At 49.2% G+C, this 19,271-nt stretch overlaps 1 protein-coding gene across 3 annotated transcripts in view; it reads left to right on the top strand.

The window, feature by feature from the left end:
• The window catches only part of CACNA2D3 (calcium voltage-gated channel auxiliary subunit alpha2delta 3), an 833,176-nt gene that overhangs the window by 624,174 nt on the left and 189,731 nt on the right, over positions 1-19,271 (top strand). For all 3 annotated transcript variants that reach the window (XR_007191727.2, XM_057311802.1, XM_057311801.1), the window contains one exon: positions 3,922-3,996. Coding sequence is in view for 2 of the 3 variants with exons in the window: in XM_057311802.1 (XP_057167785.1) it covers positions 3,922-3,996 (75 nt within the window). In the remaining variant the exon portion in view is untranslated. The remainder of the gene's footprint in view (positions 1-3,921; positions 3,997-19,271) is intronic.

Raw genomic sequence — 19,271 nt, forward strand, 5'->3', positions numbered from 1 at the left:
CTCCTTCCCTGGGGTGTTGGACCACGAGGCTCCCGGCCTCCAGGAGAGCATGCTTCAGGACGAGGGCCCTTTTGGCAGCCTCAAGTGCTGGAAGGCCTTGTGTCTGGTTTGTTCCTATTACTCTGTGGGACTGCACGGTAGAATGGACAGGAAGACTGGTTCTAGTTCAGATGAAACAAAAATTAGAGATTTCATCAGCATACTGATGTGTGGCCAACAACAAAGGTTGGGCATTGTCTTGCTGTAAGCTTTTGGTTTTCTGAGAGGTTCATCCACAGAATGTTTTGAAGCTTACTCAGGATTTCTCTTCTTACGTCTCCATTAGGTTATGTCCACATGCACATTGTGGTGTTTTGTTCTCCTGGGAAGGACATTAGCCAGATAGCTTCTGAATGCCAGGATGACTTTCTCAGGTACAGCCTTGCCGAGGACCCACTGTGCACCTGCCGTGGCACATCACCTTCCCCTTTTCGGCTCATTTGTAATACTTACTTTCGTTCAAACTTTAAAGAGGAACTAGACAATATTTGGGTAAAGTGATGAATGTCTTAAGTACTCATGAACCTTACTGGAGGACCTGCCATGTGCCAGATGTTGTGCTAGGGGCTGTAGAGGTCAAAGATGAGTGAGATGCTCTGTGCCCACAAAGAGCCCATTGTGATGGGGGAGTCACTGCCTCATTGAGAACAAGGCAGAGGAGAGAAAGAACCAGCGAGGGCTGAGAGGCAGAGAAGTAGGTGTCCCATTTTCATGCATTAGGGTGAAGGTAGTAGTGGAAAAATTCTCAGGGTGTTATGGAAACATGGTATGGAAGGGATGGAGCAATGGGGAGAGTCAGGAGAGACTTTTTGTAGGACACGATCGTGATGCTAAGCTTCTAGCATGGTCGAGAATTAGCCGGGGAAGATGGGAAGGAGAGGGTGCTCTAGACAGCTGCCATATATGAGTAAAGGTATGGGTAGAAGAGAAAAGTACAAAGGGGTTGTTGTCACTGCCTTGTGCCCTAAGAGGCAATGTGTGGAAGGAGGTGGAGATGGGTACTTAGGGAGGGACCAGGCCCCAGGAGACCTGACGGATTGCCCTATGGATTTTATCTTACACGTGAAAGAGATCTTTAGTGAGTTTTATACAGGGGAGCTACAGGGTCACAGTTGTTTTTGATCTTGATCAATGTGGAGGATGGCTTTGTTGGGACCTCTGAGGCAGGAAGAACAGGACCATTGTGGAAATCTATTACATTAAATCTACATGGATGGCGGGGTGGGGAAGCAGCAATGAATCTGAGTAATTTTTGCAAGAAAAAGCAGTGATCACTTGGATCAAGAAGTTGGGGATGAGAGAAAGAAAGAAGTCTAAGGCTGATGCTCTAGTTTCTAACTTAGGAGTCTGGGGGGTTGGGTGGTGTGCCCATATAGACAGGAGCAGAAAGAGCAGCACCCACATGTTGGGCTGGGTGAATCTGAGGCACCTGGGGGATGTCCAGGTAGAGATGCCCAACACACAGTTGGACACGTGGACCTGCCAATGAGGGGAGAGGCCATGGCTGGAGCACAGACCCAGGGATCCGCAGCAGCCAGGTGCTTGCTGAAGCTTACTGGGGGAGAGAGCTAAAGCAGACAAGGGGCCCTGGGGGTAAAAGCTTGGGGGAAAAGAGTGCTTGAGGATGGGCAGAAGGTGAGGATCCTATGAAGAGGAGGATACCTGGGTATATGGGGCCTGGAAGCAGAGGGAATAGAGTGTCGGGACGGAGGGCAGTTGGCCCATTGAACTGGGAAAATTCAAGAGAGCTTTCTGCAGTGTGTGACCAGCCATCAGGTGACCACTGGCCACAGTAGAGAAGGGAGTTCTGTTCTGGTGGCGTCTTGGTGGGGGGCAGGGGCACAGCAAAGGCACATTCCAGAAGGGGCACCGATGGGCAATGGGGAGGCGGGGATAGTGGTTGGACAATGAGTGGAGGACACTTGGTGAGAAGTCAGCTCAGCCTTTGCCTTCTAGGGGAGGGAGCAGGGTTTAGGTCAGCTGTGTGGGATCTGCGTTCAAGTCCGTTCCCTTCATTGTTCCCAGTTACTCCTTTTCTGCTTTCTCTGTTTCCTGCTCTTCTTCCCTCCATCCCAACCGCCATTTTGACCACGTGGTTTGACCTTGGCCGTCATGGAACCTTATATTCAGGTGGGGAAGCAGCCAAAGGCCTTGCTTGACAGACACCTTGATTCTCTGTAATCAACCTCACAAATAAGAGTTACCATTTTGATTAGTACTGTACAAGAAAGTAGAGTTTAGAGAGTGTATACAAGGAGTTCTGCCTCCTTCTGAGTATTACTTCCCACAAGCAAACCAAGAACTGAAGTAAGGTGCGTTGGAAAGCACTGAATATGTTAGCTGACTATAAAATTATACATCACTTGTTTGGTCGAATTTTGAGTTTGCATTTCCGATCAAATACCACTTTTGCCTTTCATGGAAAAAAGTCAAACTCTGAGTCCTTTTTGACCCCTCGAGTCTGTATTAAACTGGGACATAATAATGGTAATTAATGCAGTGTTGACTGTGTCTGACATTTTTCCAAGAGACAAGATGAAAGAGACGATATACATCTCAAAGGATAGGAAATCTCTGGTTTATCTTTCACAGCATAATGAAATATACTTTATCATTAGAGTCTCGTAGAATCTTATTAAGACTTGTGCAAGGTAACTCCAGGAGAAAATGTCTGTTGCCCTTGACAACCACGTGCATATTTGCTTTATGTAATGCAAGGGAAACTTTTAATTGTCGGTGTTAAATTCTCTGAAGTTAATTCCACATCACCTTGACGTTAAGCTAACAAGCAGACAGGGTCATTCTTGGTTTGTAAACTCTGTTGTCTGGATCATTTAATAGTATCATATTCAAGAATGTGAGTGGCAGAGAATTTGAAAGAAAAGGAACAGTGAGGGCTCAGAACTATGAAATAACTTGTCGGAAAAAATAGAGGGTTGTGTGTTTTTTTTTTTCCCCTCTCCCCTTTCACTACTCTGGCAAAGTGGGTTACATTTTCTTTCTTCAGAGAGAGATCAGTATGGGTTTTATGCCAGGGGGCCATTTTAATACATGAATGATTTGTAGGTAAATTTATTGTAGCCAATGGGTGCAGTCAACTGTGTAATAGAAATATTGTCAAAAAGCCGGGATTATTATTTAAATAAGTGCAGTGTTAAATTTGATTACATACTTTTTAAAGCTAATAAAACATTTCATTGCTCTCAAACTATTTCCCATAGTCCCATTTAGTCAGAAAACATAAATTAAGTGAGGCTCTGCATAGAAAATGACCCAGGCTTTGTGTCGATGGAAGCATGCATGGAAAAGCTTGGCAGCCTCCAAATTTAAAGACGAAAGGATATAAAAGGGGTTGGCAGGCTCCTGTCTGGGCTGGTGGGGACACTTTTATCCTTGAAGAATTATGGAAAATGACTGCCTCGTGCATGCGTGAGATGGCCCCTGTGGGTATGGACTGGTGGGAAGTCTAGATGGGAATCAGAGACCTCCTCTTTGCTTTCCTTATCACGGGGAGATGGAAGACACCCGGGCTGATAAAACTCTGTTTGCTTCAATAGAGGATCTTACCAGAAACATTAGCTACTTTCTTTAAAAAAAAAAAAAAAGTTTTTGTTTTAAATAAATCAAAGTAAGGCCCTTGGACACCAACATGGGGATGTGACATTTTAAATTGTGTTATTTGCCGAGCTTATCCTGTGACAGGTCTTCATTTCTACCAAATGTCAAGGATCAACGCCTTGCATTCATTTTAATGAAATATTGTGCTGATAAGGGTTATGAATGCCAAGTTTAAGCTGTAAATTGCTAAATGTCGGCCTGCTTTATGCTTTGTGAATTCACCAGGGGGCTAGCTAATGAAGGTTTCTTTCTCACTTCTTACAGTTAGGGATTCACGGTTATGCCTTTGCGATCACAAATAATGGATATATCCTGACGCATCCAGAACTCAGACCACTGGTAAGAGAAATGCCTATTTCTGTGTTTCTCCTTTTATGATTTTAAGAGATTATCTTCGGTTCTACAGTGATGACACTTTGCAGCAATGTTTACTTTGAAAGTTCAGTTTATAGTATTTTGACACATAATACCTAATGATGTAGGATAAATATATTTACTATCATTCTTTTGTATATGTTACTATATATTTATATGCATTTCTTTATTTCACATCTGCTAACACATGCAAAAAAAATTTTGACTCTAGACATTTAAACCCATCATGATGGGTACCTTTATATAAGAAATGATCTCTCACACTCCACGGAGACCCACGTACTGCAAGCTACATTGGACACAACAAATTAGACCCAGGATCCCTGGAAATTCATTACGGTGGGATTTGCCCCTGAATCCCGTGATGTAAGCTCAGTGCCTCCTGTGCGGATGATATTCAACAATACCTTTTTGTTTAATTTGAACAGTGGTGATTTTCTCCATCCCCTGCCTAAGCCATACCCAGCCACATTGTTTGGTGACCCGATGTGTAAACCATTTTCCCTCTGAAGTGAGTGGGGTCAGGCCAGATCCAGGACGGCCCATGGTGTCCTGGTCCCCCCTGCACCCTGGGGAGAGGCTGCCTGGAGCACTGTGTTGAGGAGTCCGAGGCACAGCCAGGCTGGTTGGGTGGGAGGCACCGGCCTGCTGACAGTCTCCGCTGTGGACTCCGGAGGGGCGTTGGCGGTGAGCGCGTTTGTGGCCTCTGGACTAGTTGCAACATGTTGAAAGAAGGACAACCCTTTGGGTTTGAGTGTGTTTAGCTGATTTTACAAAAGATATAAAATCGTAAAAAATAATGTTGTACACTCTGCTTTTGAGAGTTAAGAAAGTATAGGTGGTTTTCTATGGCCACACACACCCGTGTCTGCTTGCACCCACCCACCCCACACATTCTGGTTTCTTTCATCATGGTAAGAAAATAGTGGCTCAGGGTCTGCCGGGCAAATGTCTGCTGGTGCAGCATAGCGGGGGCCAGTTTGCTTGATGCGTGGGTCATTGTCTAGAAAGAGCTCATGTTTGAGCGGCCTCATCATCCAGCTTTGCTCTAATCGCCCTGGTATTAATGGACTCATGGCCACATCATGTGGATCCCACATGCGTGCTGTAAGATGGGACTTATGTTACTATTTGATTTTGACAATCTTTTTATCAAAAAAGGATTGAGTTGACTGGTTTGCTGATTCCAAATGTAACTCAGAATGTTGGAAAAGTCTGACTGAAAAAGCTACTAATTTCTTAAGGATGTTTAAGTCTAAAAATATATTTAAGTCTAAAAGCTTAGCCTGTTATGCATGTCCAGGCCACTCAGTGAGGGTTGGCTGTCGGGGGTGGGAGGAGCTCCGTGTTTGTGGTGGCGTATGGGCTCTTAGTGCTTATTTGTCCCAAATTGGAGTGGAACAGAGTCAACAAAAGAATCTAACCTGGGTCCTCTGTCAGTGGATGCATTAGCTTTCTATTTATCAGCTTTTTAAAAAGGAATGAAATGGAACCAGGCGTCGGAAGTCACCAAGGTGACGTCTCTCTCTGCAGCAATGGAGACGGGCAGCTCCCACCTGCGCAGCTGACTCTCAGCGCCTTCCCAGTCTTTTATGTCTCCTGGTCATGCAGCAAACAGCTTGTTTGCTAATAGTCCATCTGATGCCCTTTCTGGAGCTGCGGCCCCTGAGGGGGCCGATGAAAGGCTCCTAGAAAAGCAGGGCAACCAGCCAGCGCCCATCCTCCCATGACAGTATGTGCTCACAAATACAAGTCCTTCCTGTTCTTCTCGCTGCTGAAACACTGTAGTGAGCTCTTCCACCAAAAGTGACGGCCAGGGTCAAGTTCCCATGAACGGGAGGCCCAGGCCAATGCCCCAGCATCTCACCTGTGAAAATCCAAACCAGATGGACCACTTTGCAATTGATCCATGATAAGAACATAAGGGGTGCACCTGGGTGGCTCAGTCACTTGAGCATCCGGCTCTTGGTTTCTGCACAGGTCATGATCTCAGGGTCACGAGACGGAACCAGCATCAGGCTCCGTGCTCAGTGGGGAGTCTGCTTGAAGATCCTCTCCCTCTGCCCCTCCCTCCTCTCACTCTCTCTTGTGCACACACTCTCTCTCTATATATAAAATATAAAATACAACTTTCTTTTTTTAAAAAAAAAAAAAGAACATAAGGAATGGCCAGGCCATTTATCTATCTCTGACCCCGATGTCATGGGATGCTTAGGAGAGGTGTGGAGTGATGCGAACCAATGACGATTACGTGAACAAATACACCTGAGTGTGACTGCTAAGTGGATGTGGACTCTGCCTTGAGTGTTACATTTTCCTCTTGGACAAATGACAGCAGTGAAGCGGGAAGGACTCAACTTTGGCAACACCCAGGTTGCCCTTGACTCTTGTCCTGCCGCATCCTGGCTGTGTGACTTTGGGTAAGTCACACAGCCTCTCTGAGCTTCATTTTCTCTCATAACCATAATGTAGAGATCATAGCTTTGTTGTCAGAGTAAATGGGATGATGCGTTCCAAAAGCCTTATGTGACAAAGCAGGCCCCGGGACAGCCTGGGGACAGTGGTGGTTATACCGGCATCCTGTTTCTGTTACATTGGCTCAATCGATCTGTGCTCGGCCACTATAGAGGTTGGGAGGATGCGGTGGTGGTGCATGCTTAGGAGGATGTGAAGGACACTTTCTGATGATTCGGTTGCTTCAGATTGTTATGATAAACATTGGGGAGGGATCGTACACACACACACACACACACACACACACACACGCACATACGGTGTCAGTTTTCCAGACCAGCTCTGGTCTGGAAGACAAGTGGACAACAACTGTACCAAGAGGTTCTCTGGGGGCCCTCCCATGTGAGGAAAACTGAATTTCGTTGTTGTTGTTTTTCTGTTTTTAAAGTATCAATAAAAGCAATACTCGGAACCGTTGTATTGGATGAGTGACAGGTAAGCTAGCTAAGTGTCCGTCTGCAGGGATGGAGCCTCCCGGCTCTGGTGTGCATGAGTGGTTAGTTGCTCTCGGTTTGGTTTGGTTTGGTTTACCTCCACAACGAAGGCAGAACATTTCCCCCCCTCCTTCTCCCTAAGCACCAGCCCGCTCAGCACACAGGAGGGACTCAGGAGGTGAACCAAAGAAGGGACCCTCCAAAGCCACTGTTCGTTTCCACTTATTTTGGGTCCTTCTGGAAAAATTAACTCTTGAGTTTGCCCTGGAAACCTGGTATCTGCCCCGGACATCAGTCTCCCCTGCTCAGACTCCTCCCGCACAGCGAGGGACAGCCAGCCGTGCTCCCCCAGCTACCTGGGGCAGGGACCCTCCTTCCAACCTGACTCTCTTCTCCCACCCCCAGCCGTGTCATTGAGTCCTGATTATCAATGGACTTTCCCCTTGGTTCTGGCCACGCCTGCCAGGTTCGCACGGCGGGTGCGAGTGTGGGGTTGTGGCCAGCACGGGAGGATGGTGCAAGTTCACTTAAAATAACTCCAATTCCTCCTCCCTCCACCACTGGGGCCGTTTCTGCCCCTGCAGCCAGATGAAAGAAGTGGGTTTCTCTAAAGCACAATACCAATATTTTTCTAATTTGTCCAATAAAATCCTTCCCTTGAACTTCACGTTTGGCTTGATTTTATCCAGTATTTAATCTTGTGTGACTTGGGTGTGAATCACGAGGCGTCTCCAGAAACAGCTCAGATATAGAAGCCTTCGCTCAGCAGACTTGCTTTGGTTTCATTGGCAAAACTGCTAACATAATGCTTTTCTGTTGATAACAGGGCTCTCCTTAGTCTTTCTCCAAGTGTTTCTCAACCTCTCTATCCTTGCTACCACCTTGTGACTTCTGGAAGAGTGGCGTTCATGCAACAGACCTTTACCTGGGTCCAGGTGTGCAGGGTTGCGTGCTGGCCTGGAGGCTGCATAGCTGTCTTCCGGTCCCTCGGGGTGGGGGAGTGGGACCACATCACCTCAAGAGAGAGGTCAAGTGGGACCACATCACCTCAAGAGAGAGGTCTAAACTCTAAATTAGACCTTGAGGAATGCTGTTCGAGTAGTTCTTAGACATCTGGAAGTTTTCTTCTGGATCTTTACCACCCTTTAACATTCAGGTTAAAAATATTTCAAAGTATAGTTACTGTTAGATTTAGTTTTCTTGTGCTTTATTTTCCCCCACATCTTCCAAATATTTGTGGATTTTTTTCTTAAAATGGGGAGCCCTGACCGTGTATCTCTTTTTCTCTTGCCCAACAGGGCATCGAGGGAAATAAAATTGGGAAGGTGCCTCCGTTAGCGTGATCTGATTTTTGTTGAAGTTTTAGTGATGCATCTGGCCCTGCATTTTAGAAGAGAGGGTCATCTGAGTTGATTTCCTTCCCCAAGGAGCCCTGGAATGTGGACCTGGTCAAACCACCAAAAGAACACAAATAAGGCTCCTTTCCAGGAGCCACAACACAGGCATGGCTCCACCGAGAAGCCTGGGGCAGGCAAAATCTAGGACTCATTTCCACGGAGACCGCGTTGACATCTGCCAAAAGCTGTTTGCTCTGCGTCTGCAAGCCCGGGAGATGGGGAAGGATGCTGGAGGGTTTCTATTCTGGACAGAAATTTGCCAGTCACATCAGCCACTGGGTGGCTGAGATGGGAGGTGGGGATGATGGAGAAAAACCTCCAGTGTCTGCGGGGTGCCCACGATGTTCTAGACCCGAGCAAAGTTTTCGAGGCAGTTGCAGAGATGTGCCCTGCCTCAAAGAACTCAAAATCTAAAAGGATGAATAAGATTTTACACTTTGGGTGTGTAAGTAACTATAGATATTACTAGGGAAAGTATGTTTCTGTATGTTTGTTACTGTTGTTGGTTTTAGTGTGTTTTTCTAACATCCATTGATGACTATTTCTATGACAGGTGCCGTGCTGTTTCACATGTGTGAAAGCTTTCAATCATTAATTTAATTGGAAACCTAGCAGTAGGTGCGTGCAAAGGCCCGGAGGCTCAAAGGAAGGGTGCCTGTGGGGACAGGTCTGGGCAGAAGGTGTGTGGAGAGGGCGGCCTGGAGTCAGACTGTAACCAGATGTGCGTGCCAGGCTGAGAGCTACAGTTCTTTGAGGGGAAGGTAGCCATCCCCCTGTGATAAAGGGGTCAGGTGGCTAGGAAGTTTCAGAACCAGGAGCCCTAACCCAGATCAAGTGCCATGTGCTGAGTTCTGCTCCGCCAGTTGGATCTTCAGGAAATAGAAGGCAGAGTGGTGGGAGACCAAGCGGCCCGGTCTCTGCAGCCACATGGATGAATGACAGAGTCATCATTGGACGATTGTAGTCAGAATCTGTCTAGACCAGCACCGTCTAGTAAAGATATAATGTGAGCCACACACATGAGATGCTTATGTCATTTAAAATTTTCTAGTAGCCGCATCTGAAAAAGCAAAAGAGAAACAGGTGGAATGAAGTTTAAGAGTATATTGTAGTTAAGCTGCTATATCCAAAATCACAGAGTTTCAACATAAAATCAACCACGAATTATTAATGCGCTGTTTTCCATTATTTTCATACTAACCTGTGAAATCGGATGTGTATTTTATGCGCTCAGAACATCTCATTTAGACTGGCCACATTTCAGGTGCTCCAGAGCCACACGTGGCTTGATGCTATCGGAAGGGACAGCACAGGTCGAGAGTGTGACCAGACATTTTGCACCGTTTCCTTACAGTGGGTTGGAACAAACTCCACCACCAAAAGAATCTCTGTTGCTCTTCCATCCTGGTAGTACGTGCAAACGGTGGGTGGCTAGTTAGTCCCCTCCCTTGTGACCTCAACCCCTCCGTGTGGCCTCAACCCACCCTCTCAGGCTGCGCGGAGTGGAAGCGGGAGTTGTTCGGAATTCAGGAGCATAAAGTTGATGGCCAGAGCACATGGGCTCCTGGGTTTGGCCATGCAGCTCTGGAAGTGTCAGCCATGTGAGTTCAGTCCCAAGCCATGCAGCCTTCCCCCAACCAAACTGCACAGCCCCGGCCGGCGGGTGGAAAGCCTTAGCCGCATGGGGTGAGCCCGAGGTGTCAGGTTTTCTAAATCAGAAAACTCAGACACCCCAAACTATGTCTGTTATTCTGCCAACTCACATGCACTCTTGCAAGAGCCCACATGGTCCAGATACCTGTGCAGTCTTCCCACCTCTTACAGAAGCTTTCCATGCGCTCTGGGACTCAGTGTCACTGTGCCAGGCACTGGCTCTCCGCAGCCCGAGTTCTGTCTGGCCTCGCCAGCCTTTAGTGGGTCACTAAAGGAGTGGATCACTCCTTGACCGTCCCACTTTAAATGTTCATTCTGCCACTTTGTTCTCATGGGCATCTGGGCGGTTCATTTCTCTTTGTCCTTCTGCTCTTACGCAGGGGTTCTAGACGGGCCCTCGCAGAAGGTCGTTGAATACGCGGGTTAACATGTGGACGTGCTAATAAATATAAGTATTTTTTGCTGCAGTCCTCCCCTGTGGAATTAAGGGGACCTTCCCATAGGCACATGTAATTATATGTTAAATGTGAAGTAGACCGTGCGTCTCAAACACCATTTAAATAGGAGCTCAGACGTTGGGAACACTATTAGAATCCTTGTCCAGATCCAGCCGATTTAGCTCAAGCAATGGACCATGTGGAGAGCTTCTGTACCCTCGCCAAAACTGTTGATGTGGAGTTGAAATGTGATCTTTAGATCACTGTGCAGATCTCCGGTGATGCAGGGGCTGGCTCCCATCCCACACATGCCCTGGTTTTATTGTTTTGGTAGTCCCTGCACTGGAGACACCTCAGTTCATTCCCCTTCATTTCTTCTGCTCATCCACACCTATTCGATACAAATGTGAAGGGTTCTTTCTCTGTCAACAGGTGTGGGCGTGGCCTCCCCAGGCCATCCCCCCCTCACTTTCTAGTGGATCTCGCTGGAAAAATGTGCCCCGAGCCCTCCCACCTCTCTTTGTCTCTATGTCCAGGTCAGGGCCACCATTCTTCTGTCTCTCCCAGATGGTTGCAGTCCCCTTTCTGCTCCTCTCTGGGCACCTGGCTTTGCCCCGCCCCCCTACCCCTGCCCTGGCATTCTTCACCTTGCAGGTCAGAGGGGGCTTTCACAGATGCCAATCAGATGGCAGGGCTTCTGACTGGCATTTAGTATGAAACGCAAACTCCTGGCTGTGCCTCCGGCACCCTGCTTGATCTGGCTCCACCTCCCCGTTCTGCCCAAGCTTGCGGGGCTGCGCACGGTGCTCACCTGTGTCCTGGCCATGCTCCGGCCCTTTTGTCCTTTCCTCCAACCCGCAAGCTCCTCCCCGCTCTGAATCCTTGTTCCTGCTCTTCTCTCTACCTGGGATCTCATCCCAACCACACCGGTGGCTTATTCTCATCTTCCGTGCCTCCCAGCGATGTCACCCCTGCAGAGAGGCTCCCCTGCTCGTGGACCAAAGGAGCCACCCCCTTCCCTCCTCACCCCCCATCACATCCCCCTGCTATCATTTCCTTGGATCACTAATCGCTCTTGGGAAATGATGTGTTCAGCTTTTCCCCTCCCGTCACTTGAGGGTTCCTGGGATTTCGCTGCTGCACAGAAGAGAGTCAGTAAATATTTGCTGAATGATTTTGATGATGTTTGAATGATGCTGATGACTACATGTCTGGGTACCAATTTCCCACGATAAATGAGAAGTGCAGGTGCCACACAGTCACTCATCAAACGTGTATTGAGTCCTTGCTGTGTCAGGCTCAGAAACTGAATTACACGTGATTGGTCAGTCCCTCCTCTCTTTCTGCCCCTCCTTCTGCCTCTTGCTTGCCTGCAAGCATTCATCAGATGTTCCTAGAGTCAAGCACTGTGCTAACTCAGAGGGACGTAGAAGCAGGTAAAAGGGTGTCTCTGCCCACGGAAGCTCACTGCACAAAGCAAGAGTTTCCCAACAGCGAGAGAGGCCAAGAAGAGCTAGGGGCTCACAGTGGGAGTTAAAGGCTAAGTTAAATGCTTTTCTTGAGGAAAGGTGCCTTTCAAATGCAGGAGGGCTTCCCAGAGGAGGTGGCATGCACACCAACGGGGTCCACCTGTCCACCCTAGAGGATATTTTTCCCCACTCAGCAGGGGCCCCACTCTCTCCCCAGGACCAATGTCCTCAGCCCTGACCAGACACACGACTTGTTGCTCTGGTCTCAGAACCATGCAGGAGCCTGTAGGCTTGGGTGTGTGGGCGGGTGGCTGTTGAACATCACTTGCAAACCTTTCTCCCAAGTGCTGGAATTCCTTCTCGCCCTCCGCTCAGGCTGCTGATGAACTGAACGAGACTGCCCAGTAGGTGGCACCCGGGCACCGCTGTGTGCCGTGTCCCCGCCACAGATGGTGTCCCTGCCTGCTGCACCTTCTCAGAACGAAGCCCAGGTGACTCCAGCGTAGGCCTGGTCTGAATGCATTCTGTTTCATTTAAAAGAGAGAATTAAGGGATGCCTCGTTGGTGCATCTGCTCAGTGGAGTGTGTTCTCTGAGAAGAAGTGAACAAGGCTGTGTGACCCCCATGGAGCAAGCCCATTCTTTTTGGAATACATCATTTGGCAAAAGCAAAGACAGAGCCTCGCATGCCTTCCTCTTGATGGGGTGGCTGAAGGCACTGTTGGCCCAGCGCTGGTCTGGACGTTTGAGCGCCAGCAAGTGGGGGACCCTTGCCCCTCGAGAGCCTGGGGACGAGGCAAGGTCGTGGGGCGCCAGAAGTTCTGTGGGATGGAAGCTGCCCTCTGTTCTGCAAATCTCAATGACTCAACAGCACCCCAGAACCCCAGGTTCTGTGCTGGGTGTGTGCTCGGACACTCAGGGCGTAGACGGGGTTGAGCAGACGGGGGGGCTGGCAGTGACAATGCCTCCGTTACTTAGCGGGTCAGACTCGGGCTCTGTGCTGAGCATCTTTGCGTGTTTTGGCCTCTGAAGTCCTCACGCTATCCTGCACCGTGGTGCCCATCCCACAGGGAATGACGAATGCCTTGGCCAAAGACTGTCCATCAGAAAGCAAATTTGGGCTGGTCTGCAGGGAAAGGAAAAAAAAAAGGATGATGATGGACAATAACGTGCTCCTGGTCATTTTTCAGAAAGTTCGACCCATTCTGTTGACAGGATGTCCTTAATGCTGAAGCCCTGTTGTAAGCGTCTTTGTCAGAGTGCAGTTTTGGCTGGAGAACCTCCCTTAGCTCCTGCAGACACTTTTCCCCTCCCCCTCTGCTCTCTGCCCCGCGCACTGCCCCTGGGGGCACCCAGCAGCGGCTCCTCTGCCCTGGGCACTGGGTGGGGTTTGACTAGTGGGGGGCGCCCGCAAGAAGTAGAAAGAGGCAGGTGGGGTGGGGTGCTCATTCAGCCCTGTCCTCCCAGAACTGGCTGCACCCAATCTAAAGCCATATCAGCCTCCCTGTCTCTGTGGCTTTCTCTCTCCGGGAGCTCTCTGTCCCTTCAGGCAGAGTGCTAGAAGGGTCTCCACTGCTCCTGCCTTCAGGGAAGTGCACCGTTCCTTCTGGTCTCCCTCAGCCTGCTCATACCGCCCGTTACAATAGCCTCTTTATTAAACCTTCCTTAATTAGCCAGTCTGACTATGCCGTGTGCTTCCTGCTGGGGCCCTGACTGATACGAAGGGAAGAGTAGATGGAAGGTTTGTTTTTCCTAAGTCCCAACTCTGCCAAAAAAGAAAGAAGGAAGAAGGATGGAAGGAAAGCAATGGGAAGGAGGAAAGAGGAAGGAAGAGAAGGCAGAGCAAGAGACTCCCTATCAGTTCCTCGTTTATTCATGTATGGAGTTATCTCTCAATGCAATAGGAGGAGAGAGCTTCCATATTCCCTTCCAGTAACTTCCCCTTTAGCTCAAGTGATTAAGAATTGATACCTGTTGCTAACAGCAACAGCAGCCTGGCTAATACAGCAGTGAAATCCCCCAAGTCTGGGAGCCTCTGCTGGGTGTGGCTCTGACCCCTGCTCTCAGGGACCCCAGTCTGCACCCTTCCACCCTCCACCCACCTCTCTCTCCAATGAGGTTTCTCCCCATCCAACCAGGCTTCTTGCATAGGCCTTTGAGCTTGGCCTCTGCGCTACGTTATAGAAATATCTTGGCACATCTGCCCCTCGCTGCAGGGAGAGCAATGTGAGTGCCGATCAGACCGTGTTTTGCTCAGCCATGTGTGTCCATGGCCTGGTGAGGGACCTAGAAGGGGTGGAGTGGGGAGTAAGTGGGGAGAGAAGACTCACATATAGGAAACCGGTGACATGCTGTATTGTTAAGCACCAGGGCGAAAATACCGATAAGAAGTAGAATTTATCAAACGACTTGGTGTCTTGCTGTGGAAGGGATGGCTGGAGAAGGCTGCGGGGAGCTGGTGTGCAGCCTAGAAGCTTGAGGTCACAGTCTGTGATCCAGGCCAGCACAGCTGGGAGCAGCAAAGGGCCCTTCAGATGCCAGATGCATAACTGGCTCCTTCTTGCACTGCTGGTGCCTTGAGCCTTCCCTCCCTTCCTCTTTCCCTCCCTCCCTCCATCACTCCCTCCCTCCCACCTTCCCTCCCTCACCTGGCCTGTGCACTCCTCCTGTGCCCAGCGCTCTATTAGACGCCGGAGATCTAGCGATAAGACAAGACAGACATAATTCCCCTTCATTTTCTGTTTACAATCTCATGGAGATTTTCTAAAGCTCCTAAGTAACAAATAAATAAAAAAGCACTACATATTTTGGATAAACTCTCTAAAAGAAACAAGGATCTGAGAAAACAAAAAAAGTAGGAAAAGGCACCTCCCTTGGCTGGATGGTCAGGGAGAGCCCCTCCTGGGAATGGCATGTTCCGCTGCGCCCCGGGGGAGGGGGAAATCACCCTGCATGATGTCATCCTCCCTCAGGCTCAGGGAACAGTGTCTGCAGCCTTTGGGGAGATCTAGGATAGACGTCCAAAGCACGAGGGGAGGTGGCTGGAGGTTCTATTGAGAGGGTCCTACTTGGGAAGAAGCTTAGTGAGGCACTTGACGCTCTGCCCATGTCCCCTCGGTCCCTGCCATTTGCCACACACGCCAGCCTGGCTGGCAGCTGCCGGCACCTGGCTGAAGACTTGCCCGGCCTCTGGAGTGCACTCCTCGGGGGCGCTCAGCAGGCCAGAGGTGCCCGGAGTTCGCCTCCCTCCACCAAGGACTGGAGAGCACTCCCCCCCTCAGGCCGGGTATCTCCGGGTGTCTCCCCAGCAGCGGCCCCCGGGCCCTGCGGTGGGGTTGGGCTCTGGCTGCCCACAGCGTTCTGGTGCTTGACCGTGTACCTTGTGTTGGCTGCCTGCCTGTCTCCGGCTCTGAGTCACTTGGCCATGTCCCTACAGGCATTTCCGGAGAACCCCTCCCAAGTGAATACCTTGCCCTTGAATCCTGGTCTCTGGGACTGCTTCACAGAACAGTTCAGAGAACTCAAGCCGGGACACCAATGGACAGATATTTCTCTGCAAAAATCGATTTTTTTTTTTTTTTTGCATTAACATGATGCCACCCGTCACATTTTCCATTCTATTTCAGGCCCCCGCACGTGAACTCACATCACACCAGCCTACTTGGAGAATCCACATTTGCACTTAGAAGTACCAGGGAGCATGCGCTTTGTGCCGTTAATAATCAAGGGTGGACGTTTTAAGGAAATTTGGTTTAGAGAGAACATCCTCCGCCGCTTTATTGTTTGGCAAAAGGATTTGATGAGGACAAAGCCTTTCTTTACACTGGACACACTCTGACCTTTGTTTTACTAGATTAATTTCATATCTAGAGTGCCCCATCTTGGATGATGAATTAGCAATAAAAAGCTCATCAAAATGTAATTACATGCAATGTGTTGAATAATGATCTCTTAAAAATTCCTATAGATTTGTCTGCACCTCCTTCCCCTCGTGGGGGAAATGAGCCTCAGCTGCTAGCTACTAGCCCCGGCTCGGGAATGCAAACCCTAGCCATATTGTGAGTCTGAGATGGGAGAGCTGGCTTCTATCATTGCCCAGTGTCATCCATTGATCAATTGCTTTTCTGCCTGTGATGCACATCTTTATATAATTTAAAGGACCATCTCCACGGGGGTAGGAATACACAGGAAGTGGGAGCCCAAGGCAGAGTGAAGCCCTCACCTCCTCCATCTGCAGCAGCCTGTTGCAGGGGGGGGGGGGCGGGTTATTAATTAAAATGTTAACTGTCCAGACAACAGCAGGCAGACCAGCATGGAGAAGGCTTGCAAAGCAAGCATTAAAGCTTTCATAACTGTAAATTCCAGGAAAGTTTGCTCCTCCTTAAAATAGGAAAACAGAACCATCTGTATCTCCGAGGAGACTTAACTGAGCTGTTGGAGTGTTGCTAGGCTTTCCCCAGGAGTCCGGCTGGTTTCTCTCCAGAGGGCTGGACTTGGACAGGGAGAAAGCCTAGCCTTACCCCCGCTTGGTTGAGGAGCCCTGTAAACCTACAGCTGGGGCTGACAGCAGGACATTCAACTGATTCCAACAGTGAAAATGCCCACACTCATTTGAATAACTGAAGAATTCAATCATTTGAATGCCAATGATTATTCCTCCAGGAGTTTACATTTTAGAAAGACAGTGCATCTGAATCCCCATGAGAGCATTAAATTGCTATCTAATTAGCAGTCCCAAATTATATATATTTAAAAGATAATTAAAGGTTTGAAGGCTGTTGGAATAACTGGTTATACATTTAAATGAATCACAAGAAATTTGTTAGTAATGTGCGGAGTTTTCTTTTATTTCTTGCTTCCCTCTTTGAAGTTCAGTAGACCCAGCCTCTCGGGGTTAAGTTTGGTAGCGGTAAGATAAAGGCAGATGGTTTTAATTATTGCAGCTCCAACCTCCAAATAATTATAAGCAGCTGTCATTTTTACATAATCCTAAATGATAAGATCCGAAGAATGCAAATAAAAAGGTTGACACCATGGGCTCTTGGGCACAGTAATTTAATTATGCCCGCCGCACCACGGGGCTGACCATTGCACCTCACCGAGGAGGAGCCTGAACCCTTCCGCTCCTCGCTTGACTTTTCTAACCATGCGGTGGCACGTGTATTTCTGAAGGGACTTCCCAGGTGCCACTTCTGCTCTCTCTGTGGGTGTTTGCAGGGCAGAAGGGAGCACTAATACACTCGGAATATGGAGACAAGAAAGCAGTTTGGCTCAGCCATGCAGGGCTTGGGCTACAAGTCCTCCTCAGCCTCCCTGCCCCTTTCTCCTTGGAATGGGGTCAGCCCCGTTCTTGCCGCAGTGAACTCCCCAAGAGATGATGACATCGGAGAAGGCCACCCAATAGCTGGCGTTTCTCTAGCCTGTAGCTGGGGACTTTGCAGGGAGGAGCCCTCACGCAGCTGGCAAGGCCGGAAATCCCAAATGATTGGCTGACCTGCCAGCCTCCACCCAGGGGGCTCTGGGTTCCCCTTTGCAGTGTGAGGCTTTCAGAGACCCCCTGAGGAGCAAGTCAAGGGGACACTTATCATAACCACAGTGGCTTCCCAATGACTAGAAAACCGAAGTCTGACAGACAAATTTCGCCCCAGGTAGACCTCCGGTTGTACTTTGCCAGAGACAAGTCTAGACCATCATCTAGAAGGAAGACACACACACATACACACACACACACACACACACACACACACACACACACACACACTTACTCCAAATTAAATCAAAAGCCCAAGGACCCAAATACTGTCTTCTCCCAAAATCCTGCCCTGGAGTGTCTAAGTTTCTAGCTACATTCCAGGAAGAGGGTTTGGGAGGAACTGGGGCAGGTGAAGGTATTTACCAGACTCCTACCATTGCGGCAGGGTTGGGCGTCCTGGGGCTGGGACGCCCCTTACATGGAGCCTCGTTCCTCCGGGCTCAGATACGAACAGTACCTTCGCGTACATTGAATGGAAAGATTCGTCTGAGAGTTAATCATCTGAGGCTCAGCTCTGCTCAGTGTGGAATGGCAGGGAGCTGGCTGTGGTCCCAAGTCACCTTGCCATCAGCCCTTCGTGGCGTCCTCACAGGACACATTGCGGGCAGGCAGGAGGTTATGTTAGTCCGTGGGGCAGAGCGGTCTCTGAGGCTAGGGTTGGCCTCAGCCTCGCCCCCCGCCCCCCTTCCCCCGCTCCCCTTGGCCAAGTCACTCAACCTCCCTGGCCTCAGTTTCCTGCGCTGATAAATGAGTGCAAAAATAGTGCCTCCTGTAGGGGATGGTTCTGAGGATAAAATGAGTTCATGTTCACACATGGTCCAGAAATGGCCAGGCCCATAATGTGTGTTATACATGTGCTCATGAAGTGAATATAGATCCTAATTTGTGCATTTATTCTGTTTACTCATTCAAATATTCAGCTCTTCGTGGTGAACCTATTCTGCCAGCCCCTGTCCTGGGCACGGGCAGGTTCAATGCTGAATGAGAAATAGCCTTTATTCCGAAGATCTTGGGACCTAGTGGGGGACATCAGGAATTAAGCAACGAATTTGCAGTACGCTGTGATGGGTGTGGAGATGGAGAGACCACAGGAGGCTCAAAGAACACAGAAAGGACTTGAACCTGCTCAGCCGTGGGCATCAGACTTCCCAGAGGAGTGGAAGCCTCCTCTGGGTCCTAAGAAGCTGCTAGACTTTGAGTTGGGGTGAAGAGTGCTGGAAACAGTTGGAGTGGAGGATGGATGTGGGGGCCTGAAGACAAGGATGGTAATAACATTGTTAGCAGCTGGCTGGATCTAGCTGGAGAGCAGTAGGGAGAAAGTCGAAAGTGGTGAGAAGGAGGTCAGAGCCATAAGGAGAGGCAGACTGATGGGGACTGTGGCATTCTGGAACATTGGACATCATCCTAGAGGGCATGGGGAGCCATGAGGATTCTAGGCCAAGTGGTGATTTTGGTTGCAGAAGAATCCCCCTGGACAGTGGATTGCAGGGGTGGAGTCCATGCAGGGAGGCTTAGGAGACGCTCACCCTCATCAGGGGGAAGGAGGGTATCGTGGTGGCTGAAAGTAAGTTGGCGGCAAGATGGATGGAGAGATGTGACTCAATTTCAAGACACACATAAAAGATAGAAGCAATGAGCGTGGTAGTTTGATGAGCCCTGGTTGCCTTGCCTGGCCCACTGGCCTCTTTCTCTGACTACTCGCCTCTCCAGCCTCTGCCCACATCTTCATGATCGCAGACAAATATAAGACCCAGAGGACTGAGTCAGCCTTGCAGGGGACCTTTGGTTTTCCTGTGAGTCAGG

Source organism: Ursus arctos, unplaced genomic scaffold (genome assembly GCF_023065955.2).
Source record: "Ursus arctos isolate Adak ecotype North America unplaced genomic scaffold, UrsArc2.0 scaffold_14, whole genome shotgun sequence".
NCBI lineage: Eukaryota > Metazoa > Chordata > Mammalia > Carnivora > Ursidae > Ursus > Ursus arctos.